General features: G+C 41.9%; 3 protein-coding genes across 5 annotated transcripts in view; 1 reads left to right on the top strand and 2 right to left on the bottom strand.

The window, feature by feature from the left end:
* The window catches only part of LOC112047813 (catenin alpha), a 94,756-nt gene that overhangs the window by 46,879 nt on the left and 34,530 nt on the right, over positions 1-13,347 (top strand). The window lies entirely within an intron of this gene.
* LOC112047814 (juvenile hormone esterase-like) lies at positions 1,256-6,318 on the bottom strand. The gene is made up of 5 exons (XM_024085073.2): positions 6,022-6,318; positions 4,234-4,448; positions 3,113-3,740; positions 2,436-2,839; positions 1,256-1,943 (listed from the first exon to the last, which is right to left on the bottom strand). The coding sequence occupies exons 1-5, from the start codon at positions 6,316-6,318 to the stop codon at positions 1,754-1,756; spliced, it is 1,734 nt and encodes a 577-aa protein (XP_023940841.1). The 3' UTR covers positions 1,256-1,753.
* Positions 8,254-12,584, bottom strand: LOC112047817 (esterase FE4-like). Its single transcript, XM_052890241.1, has 4 exons — positions 10,284-12,584; positions 9,710-9,863; positions 8,692-8,856; positions 8,254-8,476 (listed from the first exon to the last, which is right to left on the bottom strand). The coding sequence occupies exons 1-4, from the start codon at positions 10,999-11,001 to the stop codon at positions 8,293-8,295; spliced, it is 1,221 nt and encodes a 406-aa protein (XP_052746201.1). The 5' UTR covers positions 11,002-12,584; the 3' UTR covers positions 8,254-8,292.

Genomic DNA, 13,347 nt, shown 5'->3' on the forward strand with positions numbered 1-13,347 from the left:
GATTAACACATAGACTTCATTCCGGAAAAATCCATGGTTCCCGAAGGATTTGTGAAAAACCAAATTCCACGCGCACGAAGACGCGGGCATCCGCTAGTAAAGTCTGTTAGTAAAGAATAAAAAAAAGTTATAGACGGAGTCGGGAGCGTCGACCTGTAATCACTCGTGATACGGTGAAACATTTTTTAAATGTCAAATTGGAAATTAAAACTCATTACAAACAGTAGTGTTTTAATCACCCACTAGATGGCGCCAATTGTAACTTGAATCGCGCTAGCATTGTGTTACTTTGAAATGGTTAATAAGCTGATTATGTTATACCTTTGTATACAAATGATCTGTCGCTCGTCAAATTTGTTTAAACAATACGGTTATTATTTTTGTAGGAAAGTATGTACCTGTTGCAAAGCAGGTTAATACTTTCTTGTGTAATGTTACTGTACTCACAGGGCTATAAGGGCATAGTGCTTTAAGTTCTGTATGTACTCTAGTATTTAATTACTTATTTGTAATTAACAGCGTTTAACAAAATATGTACAAAAAATATAAAATAAACAATAATAAGGCCACATACAGTTACAAAGAAAGTTACAATATAAAGTAGGCATAAAAAGTGAAAATGAAAAATAATTTTTAAAAGAAATGATAGTGAATAAAAAAAAATATTATTAAGTTAATCACATATAAGAAAAATAGTACAAAATTTATTTAAAAATTCGCAAGTTGAATGTAAGTGAATGAGCGTGAGAGAGTGTGTGTGAGTCAGTGTGTGTGTGTGTGTGCGTGTGTCTAGGAGCATGAGAAAGAGAATGGACGTGTGTGTGGGTGTGAGAATTGGTGCATATATTAGTTAGGTTTATTGAGTTTGGTGTGTGTTTTTCTGAAAGCGTTTGTTCGTTGAGGTGTTATTGTCTTCGGTGTAAAGTGATAATTTCTTTTTTTAACTGATTTTATATAGTACTAGCGGACGCCCGCGACTTCGTCCGCGTAAATTTCGATGTCAACTTTACTACTACCCACTGTAAAGGGCAAATCTTATCTCCATAATATCCTTGTGATTATTAAATAATTTATTTTAATAAGGATTAAAGTTTAGTTGTATAAATAACACAAATCCCGCGGGAACCATGGATTTTTTCGGGACGAAAAGTAGCGTATGTGTTAATCCAGAGTAAAATCTATTTCCATTCCAAATTTCAGCCAAATCGCTTCAGTAGTTCAGCGTAAAAGAGGAGCAAACATACTTACACACAAACTTTCGCCTGTATAATTTTTTTTTATTTTTTTATTCTTTACAAGTTAGCCCTTACCATCAGGTGATATAAGATGGAAGCGAGCTAACTTGTCAGGAGGAGGATGAAAATCCACACTCCTTTGGGTTTCTACACGACATCGTACCGGAACGCTAATTCGCTTGGCGGTACGTCTTTGTCGGTAGGATGGTAACTAGCCACGGCCGAAGCCTCCCACCAGTCAGACCTGGACCAATTAAGAAAACCTCAATCGGTCCTGCCGGGGATCGAACCCAGGACCTCCGTCATGTAAATCCTCTGCGCATACCACTGCGCCACGGAGGCCGTCTAAATATTAGTGTGATAGAGCATTTGAGAAAATACAGCTGTTTTGAAATCACAGATAGACACTTCAATTTAATTTATTGATTGAAAATTTACAATTTATTCCTTCACATGTGTAATGTACTATGTCTGCGTCCCCTGGTCTTGCACCACCGACCAGGACCACCTGGTCCGGACTAGTTGGGTCGGTACCCCTTCAGCCTCTCCTTATTGATGTCAGTGAAGAGCTCCCAGAAAGCCATCCGCTGGTGGTAGGGGCGCGCGCCCAGCGTCAGCTCGCTGTCTATGTCTAGGTACGGGTAGGTCTCTTCGTTGATCGGTGACCACTTGACAGGCAGTAGATCTGATGTCTGCGGGGTCGGGTCTCTGGAATGTTTGATTGACAGTTACTGTAAAATCGGGAATAGCAATGAAATTGATTCTTTTATAATATTATTTATTGAAGTAAAACTACTTCATAACACGTTAGCTCGTAAAGTATCGCTTATTTCACCAATTTCAATATCGAAATGTGTCTCATTACGCACATGTGCCGCAAATAAAACCTTTATCATCCGTCTAATAACGAACGATCTTGACAAAGAAGTTTTATGTCAGAAAAGTGCTCAACATTTTATGAATAAAAACAGACTTTACACACTAATAAAACTAAGAAAATTCTCTGGTATGCAAGATCCTCACGATGCATTTCCTTCACCGTTAGAGACACGTGATATTTAATTTCTTAAAATGGACATAACTGAAAAGTTGGAGGCGCATGCCTCGAACCGGATTAGAACCTACGCCTTCCAAATCGAAGGAAGAGGTCATATCCACTGGGCTATCACGTCTCTTGGTATTGATAACACAATATCTCACCCATATTTGACGAAATTAGTCCACAGAGTAGTCATCCGATCTATCACGAGCTGATCTCCCTCCGACGGCGCCTCCTTCTCATACGATATGTCGAACAGGTAGCTGATCTCGTCAGCATGAGCTGCTCCACTCATTGTGATGTTCAGGCGCTTCTTGACGAAGTTCCTCTCGCCGCTGTACGAAAACATATAGTAGTATATGTCCTTAGCGCCACTCTCCAGATACTTCTGCAGGCTAACTTGGACTGGATACGCGAAATCGAAGTCTGAGTCGAAGTCTATCAAGTTGTCTCTGACCGCTGCGGTTATTTCTTCGTCTCCTATGTAGAATCTGCGCACTATGTCCTCCATTTCCTTGAAATCTTCGTCGTATGTGAACTTCTTTTGGAGGGATTCCTCGAAAACCTTGAAATATAAGAGTGAGGATTAAGGTAATGCGTAATTTTTAAAAAGTAGTAGGGGCGTATAAGATATCAAATTGCATTAGGGTATTTGTGACAAAATTGTGCGAATTTGGAAAAAAAGGCTTTTCTCTTGTTTTTTAGGCAATGTGGGATACTCTACTTCAAAGTAGATTAATGAAGTACGAGGATGGTTCTTACGATAGCGGTGGGGTACGGTAGGAAGGGTAGAGGTAGGGTAGGGTATGAATTAATTGATAGAAATATTAAAAGGTACCTTAAGGTTATACTGTTCTGTCGGCAGCGATGCGTAGCTGGCTAATCTCTCTTTGTTATTGAACCCTACCAATATTGGCATGTTTTTGGCCTTCGGTATATCCATGTTTATCGGATAATCTGTCAACATACTATCTACATTCTCAAATTCCTTTTCAACGCACGGTCTGCTAGACAGGCCGAGTTCACTAGTCGCTGCTATCACCAATTTGACATCAGTCTTCGCGAGGAATTCAACCGCTTCTGCGACGTCTTCTGTATCATATCCCAACTTCTGAGCAATGCTTAGGGCTTTGTCTACTCCCGAGTCTTCTAGAAGGCCTGGTATGAATGTTGTACCGCTCTGCATGATTGCCTGGTTGAACAGCTTCTCGTTTTTGGATAAAAGATGGTATTCCACTGAAGCACCGCCAGCGCTCTCTCCCATAACTGTGATTTTGTTGACATCACCACCAAAAGACTGGATGTTGTCTTTGATCCAGCGCAACGCTAATACCTGGTCTTTCAGACCCTGGTTGCCGGGTATTTCTGGTGTGTCGAGGCAGAAGAACCCGTATGGACCCACTCTGTAGTTGAGGGTTACTAGGATGACGTCGTGCCTCACCAGGTATTTGGGGCCGTAGAGGAACCTGCAAATAATTATAATAATTTATTTGATTGATTAGAAAGCAGATTTACAAAAGGTTGTAGCTTTCGAGTAGATAATAATTAGACCCTGATACTTTCTATAATAATGAATAGGTGTACTTATTATTTATTTACAAGTTAGCCCTTGACTACAATCTTACCTGATGGTAAGTGATGATGCAAGCGATGGAAGCGGGCTAATTTGTTAGGAGGTGGATGTAAATGCGTCCGGACTGATTCACTCAGGCCGAACGTCCCTCTAAGCCGAAGTCCGAGTCTAACAGGAAACGCCCTTAGAGAGTCGTTCCGCCCTCTGTTTTTCTTTCAGCCTTCGGGTCTCATCAGGCAATGCTTCTGCGCTCGCCCAAACCCCCCGGTGACGCTGTAGTGGTCACTTACTCAACACGAAAAAAAGAGGCCAGAGTTAGTCTGAGCGAACAAGCGGGCAAAACATTACAGTTACCTAAAAATATGCACCAGGTTTCGAAACATTACCTGTTAGCGAATCCTATGGAGAAGCCTCCCCCATAGATCCACACCAGCACCGGCAGCCGGTTCCTGGAGGTGGCCTTGTTGGGCACGTAGATGTTGAGGTGCAGGCAGTCCAGCGAGCCCACGATGGTGTTCCCGAACTCCTCCACTTGTGGGCAGATGGCCGAGTCGTTGAACGCGTCGAAAACACCTTCGAGTTTGGCTTGAGGGATGGATGTCTGGAATAATTGGTGTATATTTGTTTTTTTGAGAATTTTTGTAACTAGCAGAACCGCGCGGTGTCACCCGCGTGGTTTCCGTTCCCGTAAGAATAAGGGAATAATATATATCCTATAGCCTTCCTCGATAAATGGGCTATCTAACACTGAAAGAATATTTATAGAAATATAGAATATTATAGAAATATGAAGGACCAGTAGTTCCTGAGATTAGCGCCTTCATCTAAAAAAACAAACAAATTCTCCAGCTTTATAATATTCGTATAGATATCTTTTTTTTTTTTAATATAACCAATATAAAAGCCGTGATAGCCCATGACCTCTGCCTCTGATTCCGGAGGGTGTGTGAGGAAAGGTTTCCTCAAGATGTTTGGTATGCAGGTGCGTACCAGATAGTTTTCTTAATTTTTTGCGTGTGTAAAGTCTGCCAATCCGCATTGTGCCAGCGTGGTGAACTACTGGCCTAACCCCTCACATTCTAAGAGGAGACTCGAGGTAGACCCGAATATGGGTTGATAATGATGATGATGACCAGTATTCCAATTCCTCTTCAACTAGTCGGGACGACGAACCACCACCTCTCGGTGATGTATCCAACTGCTCTTACCGTTGAGCTATTGAGGGTTTCAATTGAGATTCGAATAAGTATGAAGGCTTAAAGTGCTCTTCCAAGCATGGGGATGTCACACCACCAATTTCACTACTTTATGTAAATCGGTCAAAAACAAAAACAGCTTAGCAACAATAGATTTCACAACATCTGTGGATGCACGATGATAAGCTATTAATCTGTAAGAGAGGCGGCACGATAAGATACAGGAAGCTGTGATGCAATTCATGATACATATCGGCTTGATTTGTGAAATATAACTTACTAGCGGACCCGGTCAATCTTTCGCTTTGACTTATGTACGCTTCTTCGCTATCCCTACCCTACCCATACCCTAGCTCTACCCTACAAATGTTCTATACAAACTTCCATCCCCCACGTTAGGGAAGTGGGTGGTTAGAAAAAGTCTAAAAGTACCCTATGTCACTCTCCATTCCTTCAATTATCTCCACTTAAAAAATCATGTCAATTTGTTGCTCCGTTTTGCCGTGAAAGACGCACAAACAGACAGACAGACACACACACTTTCACATTTATAATATTTGTTATTTTTTCAAAATTACGTCAAGATTGGAATGAAAGATCTTCTGTTTAACGAGTAGATTCAAAGTTGAAGAAGAATGTTTCGTTTCCTCTTGTTCTACCGAACATACAGATAGGCAGACAGACAAAAAATTTATATATTGCATTTGTGGCATCAGTATCGATCACTAACCCGCTGATAGTTATTTTGGAAATATATTTCATGTATAGAATTGAACTCTTTACAGATTTATTAAAGTATATATTTGTCCGGTAAGTCAAGGGTGCCCTAAAAGATTCCTCTTAAAAAAACTAAACAATTAAGTGCATCTTTATCAGGAAAAGGTAACTTAGCGAGTTTATTATTTTTCCCCATCTTAAAACTGCCCAAAAAACTTTCTACTTCGAATAATTTAACAGCCATGATGAAAAATCTCTCACCCCAAAAGGGTTGTCCTCCTGTACCGTCGCGTACGGTATCCCCAGGAACATGGAGTACTCGCCATCATCAGCTCGCAGCCCCCGGATGAGGCCCGCCGGCGCGTCCACCAGGGGGTCCAGCCTCACCAGGCCCCGCGCGGACCCCAGGGTCAACAGAACCGCTCCCACAACCCACATGTTGTCAGGACAGAGTGGAAAGTTACTCTGAATGTTGAAGTGATGCAGAATTGGGATTGTTCGATAAACTTTATCATTGTACTCGAGATTTGATATCTTATTTGACACTAGCTGAGACATGCGGCTTTGTCTGTGTGTTCAGTGTTTTTTGTTGTATCATTCTTTATGGGTGCAATCCAATTCCGAGTAGCGCGATGCGTGGGAAGGGTCTAGTCTAGATGTAAGTTAAGACTGGAGCTAGGCTGGATAGCTCGTTAGTAACTTTACCTTCCCGGGTGACAGGCCGAGTGGATGCTTAGAATATTTTAAACAAATAAGGGACTGGTTCTATTGGAATTTGTGCTCTACTAGCTGATGCTAGAACGGTTTCACTCGCGTGGTTCCCGTTCCCTTAGGAATACGGAGATAATTTATAGCCTATAGCATTCCTCGATAAATGGGCTATCTAACACTGAAAGGATTTTTCAAGTCGGACCAGTAGTTCCTGAGATTAACGCGTTCAAACAAATGAACTTTTCATTTTTATAATATTTATAGTTTACACTTGACTTGCAATAGGCGGAGAGAATAGCTGTGAAGGTGAGTGTTGGCATGTCGGAAAGGATCCCTTAAACTTGCGCCCGGAGTCACAAGCCTCTGGGACTGCTCAAGGTATTCTCTGCCATTCTTGGTTGCAGTTTGATTTGTTAATTAAGTTGCCCTGACAAATATTGTGAATCATAACCTTTGTTCGACATTGGTTTTCTTATTTTTGTAATCCACTTCTGAGTCTGCTAAAAATATACATTACTAGAAGACGATCCGTTACTTGTTGATGAAATCAAACAAATAGAAAGATCAATCATCGTTATAAGTTAGATTAGTATGGACATACGAACACTCGGTTTGAATATTAATATTATACTTGTGTGTAGAGATAAAATGCTTCTCAGAAACAGGCTAAGTGCTTGATTTGCACTTTTTACATAACAATCACCATTATCAGAGTGTAAGCCCATCGTGTAGAACGTAGTGCCGTCTGAATTGACAGCGTCTGGTGCCGCGTGCCACGTTTTGTTCATGATGAAGTTAGTCAATACTCTAGATGTGTACCTACTCTTTACCATTCTTGTCCAGGTCCAAGTACGTGTAGGTGGTCTTGGTGACCGGTGATCATTTCACTGGTAGCAGCTCTGAGGTATAGGGTCTTTGGTATAAGACGTAATACATAAGTTACTTGACATGTCTACAGAGACAAAAACGCATGTGTTTATGTTGAACTTAGTCAATGCTCTGGATTTGTACTATTTTGTTTTGAAGAGATTTTCATTCTTACAGCTACTCGTGTTGGGATTAAACAAAAAAAGTTGACGTTAATGGTAAGCTGACGATTTGGATGTATTAAGTTTGGTTTCGAAGATTACAAATATATTAGATACATTAGAATTAAATCGAACAAGTTGATGTCGTTGGCATTAGTTACAGCTAAAGGAAGCTGAGCCGGTCGTTGTAGCGGCTTGTCCAGGTCAAGGTAAGTGTAGGTTGTCTTGGTGACCTGTGACCAATACTCTGGTAGCTGCTCTGAGGTATTGGGTCTTTGGTATAGGGCGTTGGAGATTTTGAAGTTGGTGTGTACACAGACAAAAGCAGCTATGTCGCTAAAGTTACTTAGCCATGTCTACAGAGACTAAAACGAATAAGTTTATGTTGAAGTTAGTCAATACTCTGTACCATTTGGAATTTTGTTTGAAGATGTATTAAGTAAACTTTGATTTCAAAGATTACAATTGGGTTGTCTAGGTCAAGGTAGGTCAAGGTAGGTGGTATTGGTGACTGGTGACCACTTCACTGGTTGCAGCAGCTTTGAGGTCTGAGGTGTTAGGGTCTTTGATATATGATATTGTGGATATTGAAGTTCGCGTAATTTGTACCAGTTGACTTATAAGATATGTACTTTTATTGTTACAGCTATTGGGCTTAAACAAAAAAGTTGACGTTAGTGGAGATAGTTGATGCTCTGGGCATGTATTAAATAAAAGTTGCTTTCTAGAATTACAAATTTAATTGATACATTGGGTCATTGGGATTAAATCAATCAAGTTGATGTCGTTGACATTAGTTGACGGCCCGGAGCCTGTGCCAGTTGGCCTTGAAGAACAGCTGGAGGAAGGTGAGCCGGTCGCTGTAGGGGCGCCGCTTCACCGTCAGCGGGTTGTCCAGGTCCAGGTACGTGTAGGTGGTCTTGGTGACCAGTGACCACTTCACTGGCAGCAGCTCTGTGGTCGTTGGTGTTGGGTCTCTGGAAGAGAGATGTGTTTTTTTTTAAATGATAAAAGAGAAACCCAAACTCCATTCAAATTCGGGCCCCCAAATTGGCCATAAATTAGGACAATAATCGCGTGCGTGCGGAGAAGTGAGGTGCATCAGCCTTGGGTTTTTCATTTATCGCCAATTTAACGCCTTCCGGTCCGCGCGTACCATCAAAAGTGTTACGAACGAAGTTATCAAACTCACCCGTGTTTGACGAAGTTGGCCCACAGAGTGGTCATCTGGTCGATCACCCGCTGGTCGTCTGCAGTGGGGGCGCCGGTGACGAAGGCCTGGTCGAACTGGTAGCCCAGCTCGTCGGCGTGCGCCGCGCCCTCCACTGTCACGTTGAAGCGGCTCTTGACGAAGTTCCTGCGAGGAATGTAGTCACTGTCGTCATTGTTTGGCTGGTGGGAGGCTTCGGCCGTGGCTAGTTACCACCCTACCGACAAAGACGTACCGCCAAGCGATTTAGCGTTCCGGTACGATGTCGTGTAGAAACCGAAAAGGGGTATGGATTTTCATCCTCCTCCTACCAAGTTAACCCGCTTCCATCTTAGACTGCATCATCACTTACCATCAGGTGAGATTGTAGTCAAGGGCTAACTTGTAAAATAAATTAAATTGTAAAAAAACCAGCAACTGCTTTGAATATGTAGCAGCAGTTATTGTCTCACATTAAAAACAACAGGTTCTATAGTTTGGACATATTTTTAACGACAAGGATCTCTTGTAGTTTTCGGTTGAAATTCTCAGCCTGGAGTTGGAAAGGTGATAGTGATAAGTTCGTCAACACTTGATGTGATAGGCTTTCGCTATATACCCTCTCTGCTACAAGGTAGGCCTGGTACTGTAATGGGCCGTTAAAAAGGCTGTTAATGTCTAGCAAATGCCCTCTCATATAAGGCTTGACCAAGTAGTGGGTTAATGATGTTAGTGTATGCGTGTCTCGTGTCTTAAGAGGTTTGTCTACCTTTGTCTGGTGTAAGATAACACACAGTAATAGAAGGTCACCCTAACTTTTCCAACACGCATCAGAGCAATGATATGGGCTTACGCTTCACACCTTCTCTTCTTTAAGGAGATACCTAGGCCTGGTACTGTAATGGGCCGTTAAAAAGGCTGTTAATGTGTAGGTCTAGCTTCAAATGCCCTCTCTTAAGCTTGACCAAGTAGCGTGTTAATGATGATGGTGTATGCATGTGTAAAGGGTTTGTCGTGTCACCTTTGTCCACTGTAAGAGAACACATAGTAGTAAATGTCTCCAGCCCCTTTCTCCAGGTAGTTGTCGATGGTCCACTGCGTGGGGTAGTTGAAGAACCAGTCCGACTCGAAGTTCATGAGGTTCCAGCGCAGAGCTTCCGTCACTGGCTCGTCCCCTGAAAATTTTGATTAATTCTTTATTGATCCTAAAGGATTTCGTTTTTTGTGGGCTTCCACTAAAGCTAGTCTAATAAATAATTAGCAGACGCAGTCAAGCTTCTTTTTAACGGTTATTCAAGCAACCAATCGCAAGAAAACCATCGAGGACAAACAGAGTTTTTAGTCGCTATAAATAAGACAATAATCAAGTTTCGGAAAATAGCTCGTGACTAACGGTGTTAGATGATAGCAAAAATGAAAATACTATGAAAAAGGATATATTCTATTTTGATTTGTACACTAAGAAATATAAATGACAGGCTGGGTTTTCCTTTAAAGTGCGGATTTGTATAACCAGTGTTGACTTTTTAAAAGCTTTTGTTATTTGGTGTTTAAAATGAAAGAATTTTGGATTGAATTCAAAAGTGCAAACTCACCAATATAAAACCGTCGCACAATATCTTCTACCGCTTGGAAGTCGTCATCTATAACGAAAGACCCTCTGATCGTACTGAAAACGTTCAGGTTCTCAAACCCACTGGGAGGCCTTGTAGCGAAAGACATCAGTTGTTCCTTGTTTGTGTATCCAGCCATTATGTTGGTGTTCTTGACATTAACCATGTCAGAGTCTATAGGGTGTTCAGTGAGAATGCTCTCGACGCCATCGAATTTCTTCTCCAAACACGGCCCAAAACCCAGCCACAAAGCAGTTGATGCTCCAATAACCAAATTAGAGTCCGCTGTTGCTAAAAATGCAACCGCTTCGTCCACATCTTCTGTATCAAATCCCAATCTTGCAGCTAGTTTCAAAGGTGCGGTAAGGTCCGGGGTGCTGACTGCCCATGGTCCGAAGACTGTACCGCTTTGCAGGATGACCTGATTGAATAGCTTCTCCTGGTTGGCTAACAGCTGGAACTCTGTGGAGACGCTGCCAGCGCTCTCGCCTACAAGCGTGATCTTGTTGACATCTCCTCCGAAAGCTGCTATGTTGTTTTTGATCCAGCGCAACGCTAGCCGCTGGTCTTTCAGGCCCTGGTTCCCTGGGACTTCTGGTGTGTCTAGGCACATGAACCCGTAGGGGCCTAACCTGAAAATGGTTGATAAGTGATTTAGAAGGCTGATAAAATTAAAATTACATTTATTTACTAAAATCATAAACAAGAAAAAGCTTTAGGGTTAACGAGGTAAAATCGATTCCTTTTATTGTTGAAATCGGTTAAAATGCACCATTTGATACCACCCGCTTGATATCCTCGGTCCACCTAGTGGAGGGTCGACCAATACTGCTGCACTTTCCAGTGCGGGGTCGCCATTCCAGCACCTTGGGACCCCAACATCCATTGGCTCTTCGAATTAGGTGGCCAGCTTCGCGACTCGCTTGGAGTTTTTCTACGTGATCGAAACAGGAATGAGGTGATCCGCCTACCCGTCTAGAAACCTAAGTCACTGACATAGCAGAGAACATAAAACATACCTGTAATTCAAGGTGACCAGAATGATGTCATGTCTGACAAGAAACTTCGGGCCAAACACATATCGTCCAGCGTCGCCATAGCTGAAGCCACCCCCGTGGATCCACACCATCACCGCCAGGGGGTTCCTGGTGCTGGCGATGTTGGGCACGTAGACGTTCAGGTGGAGGCAGTCCAGGGAGCCAGCGAGGCTGTTGTTGAACTCCTCCCGTTGAGGACACATCGTGGAGTCGTCGTAAGCGGTGAACACTTGCTCGAACTTTGGATACGGTTCGGCTGCCTGCGAAGGACGTATATTTAAACTGAATGTGACGTAGGCATTGGCGTGCACAGGGCTTTTAACTAGGGCATGCACCATTGCTGAAGGTTGAATTGGTTTTGGTCTTGCCTTGCTCAGGTGGATGAGGCATCAGATGCTAAAATAATGCTTAGGTATTGGCACAAATTGTGGATGGGATGGATGTTTTCTTTTTTTTTCTTTCCGAAGGTAACCCAAAGAAAAGGAAATTCAACCGCGTGGTATGGTTTCTCATATATCCTTATTATTTACCTACTATATACAATATTCATTACAATAATGAATATGTATGGATTTTTAAACGGTAACCCGGCGGGAATCGGCTTATATTGACTCTTCGCCACTGTCTATGCACTATATTTAGATATATAAAATCAATGCCAATTTTATAACTTAAGAACGAGCTCACCTATCCAAACCAAATGTTTAGGCTTTGTTCGGACTATTTAGTAGATACCTAGATGGTTTATGTGAAGTTTGCACAACATCGGTGGAGTTTAACACATTTTTTGTAACAATGAATAGGGTAGGAGTGGGGTAGGGTAGGGTAGGAATAGGGAAGAAGTGCACAAAGGTCAAAGGACGTCTATCAATACACTAGCGACTGGCCCCGACTTCGCACGGATGCTATGTCGATACTAATACTATGATTAGTCTATACGTTATCAACCCATATACGGCTCACTGCTGAGCTCGAGTCTCCTCTCAGAATGAGAGGGGTTAGGCCAATAGTCCACCACGCTGGCCCAATGCGGATTGGCAGACTTCACACACGCAGAGAATTAAGAAATTCTCTGGTATGCAGGTTTCCTCACGATGTTTTCCTTCACCGTTTGAGACACGTGATATTTAATTTCTTAAAATGCACACAACTGAAAAGTTGGAGGTGCATGCCCCGTACCGGATTCGAACCCACATCCTCCGGAATCGGAGGCAGAGGTCATATCCACTGGGCTATCACGACTCTCTACTGATTAGTCTATACTACAAGATATCTTAATGGCACACTCCGCGCCCTTCGACCACTGCCAACTGGGGCAAAACGTACGGCAGACACTGTGCTTGTTGCTCGCTGTTGTAAGAGGGCATATGCAGCTTAGACCCACCACGCTGAGAGGACTGATGATGATGATGATGAAAACCCATAAGTCATTTGATTATGTACCTGTAGTTCTAATTGAATGTTATCTATAATATCATCCAAGTAATCACTGTAATGACCATATTTGGTAGATTAAATCATTGATATTGATCAAACAGATTTCTATAAATATTATCGACAAAATCACAATCATTCAAATCAGGAAAAACAATGAGTTTGCAATAAATAGTTCATTGTTTTCATGAGAAAATGTTTTTGTTCAAATAAATCTGTTTTTAAACACGACTAAGTACCTACAATTACGAGTAAGTGTTATGGCATGAGGATGTCTCAGACCAATTACTATCGGACCTGCCCGCTAGACGTTCTGTCAAAAGTACATGATCATGATCTAATGTGTTCATATATACTCCGTCTATAGAATCAATGTTTCATTGTGTTAAAATTACACGTGTGTGTATAACGATTTAAAATTATATATTTATTGGTGTTAAATATTTTCCATGTATGAGTTTACCTCGTTCCCCTCAAAAAATGACAATTAAGTTTGTTGGTGAATTTGAGTGCGATACAAGTCCAATAGAAGGTCTGATATCTACATCGAAATTTATATTTGTGTGTACACGAAT

The sequence above is a fragment of the Bicyclus anynana genome, chromosome 27, assembly GCF_947172395.1.
Source record: "Bicyclus anynana chromosome 27, ilBicAnyn1.1, whole genome shotgun sequence".
Lineage (NCBI taxonomy): Eukaryota > Metazoa > Arthropoda > Insecta > Lepidoptera > Nymphalidae > Bicyclus > Bicyclus anynana.

Bases quoted from the DNA above. Each gene is read 5' to 3' on its own strand.
- LOC112047814 (XM_024085073.2), bottom strand. From the start codon at position 6,318: ATGTCTCAGCTAGTGTCAAATAAGATATCAAATCTCGAGTACAATGAT. The intron at 4,449-6,021 runs GTGAGAGATTTT...CAATTATTCCAG, and splicing joins AGGAGGACAACCCTTTTGGG to ACATCCATCCCTCAAGCCAA. The intron at 2,840-3,112 runs GTACCTTTTAAT...TTATATTTCAAG, and splicing joins CAGAACAGTATAACCTTAAG to GTTTTCGAGGAATCCCTCCA.
- LOC112047817 (XM_052890241.1), bottom strand. From the start codon at position 11,001: ATGATTTTAGTAAATAAATGTAATTTTAATTTTATCAGCCTTCTAAAT. The intron at 9,864-10,283 runs GTGAGTTTGCAC...CAAAATTTTCAG, and splicing joins TGTGCGACGGTTTTATATTG to GGGACGAGCCAGTGACGGAA. The intron at 8,857-9,709 runs GTGACACGACAA...CATTCCTCGCAG, and splicing joins TTCTCTTACAGTGGACAAAG to GAACTTCGTCAAGAGCCGCT.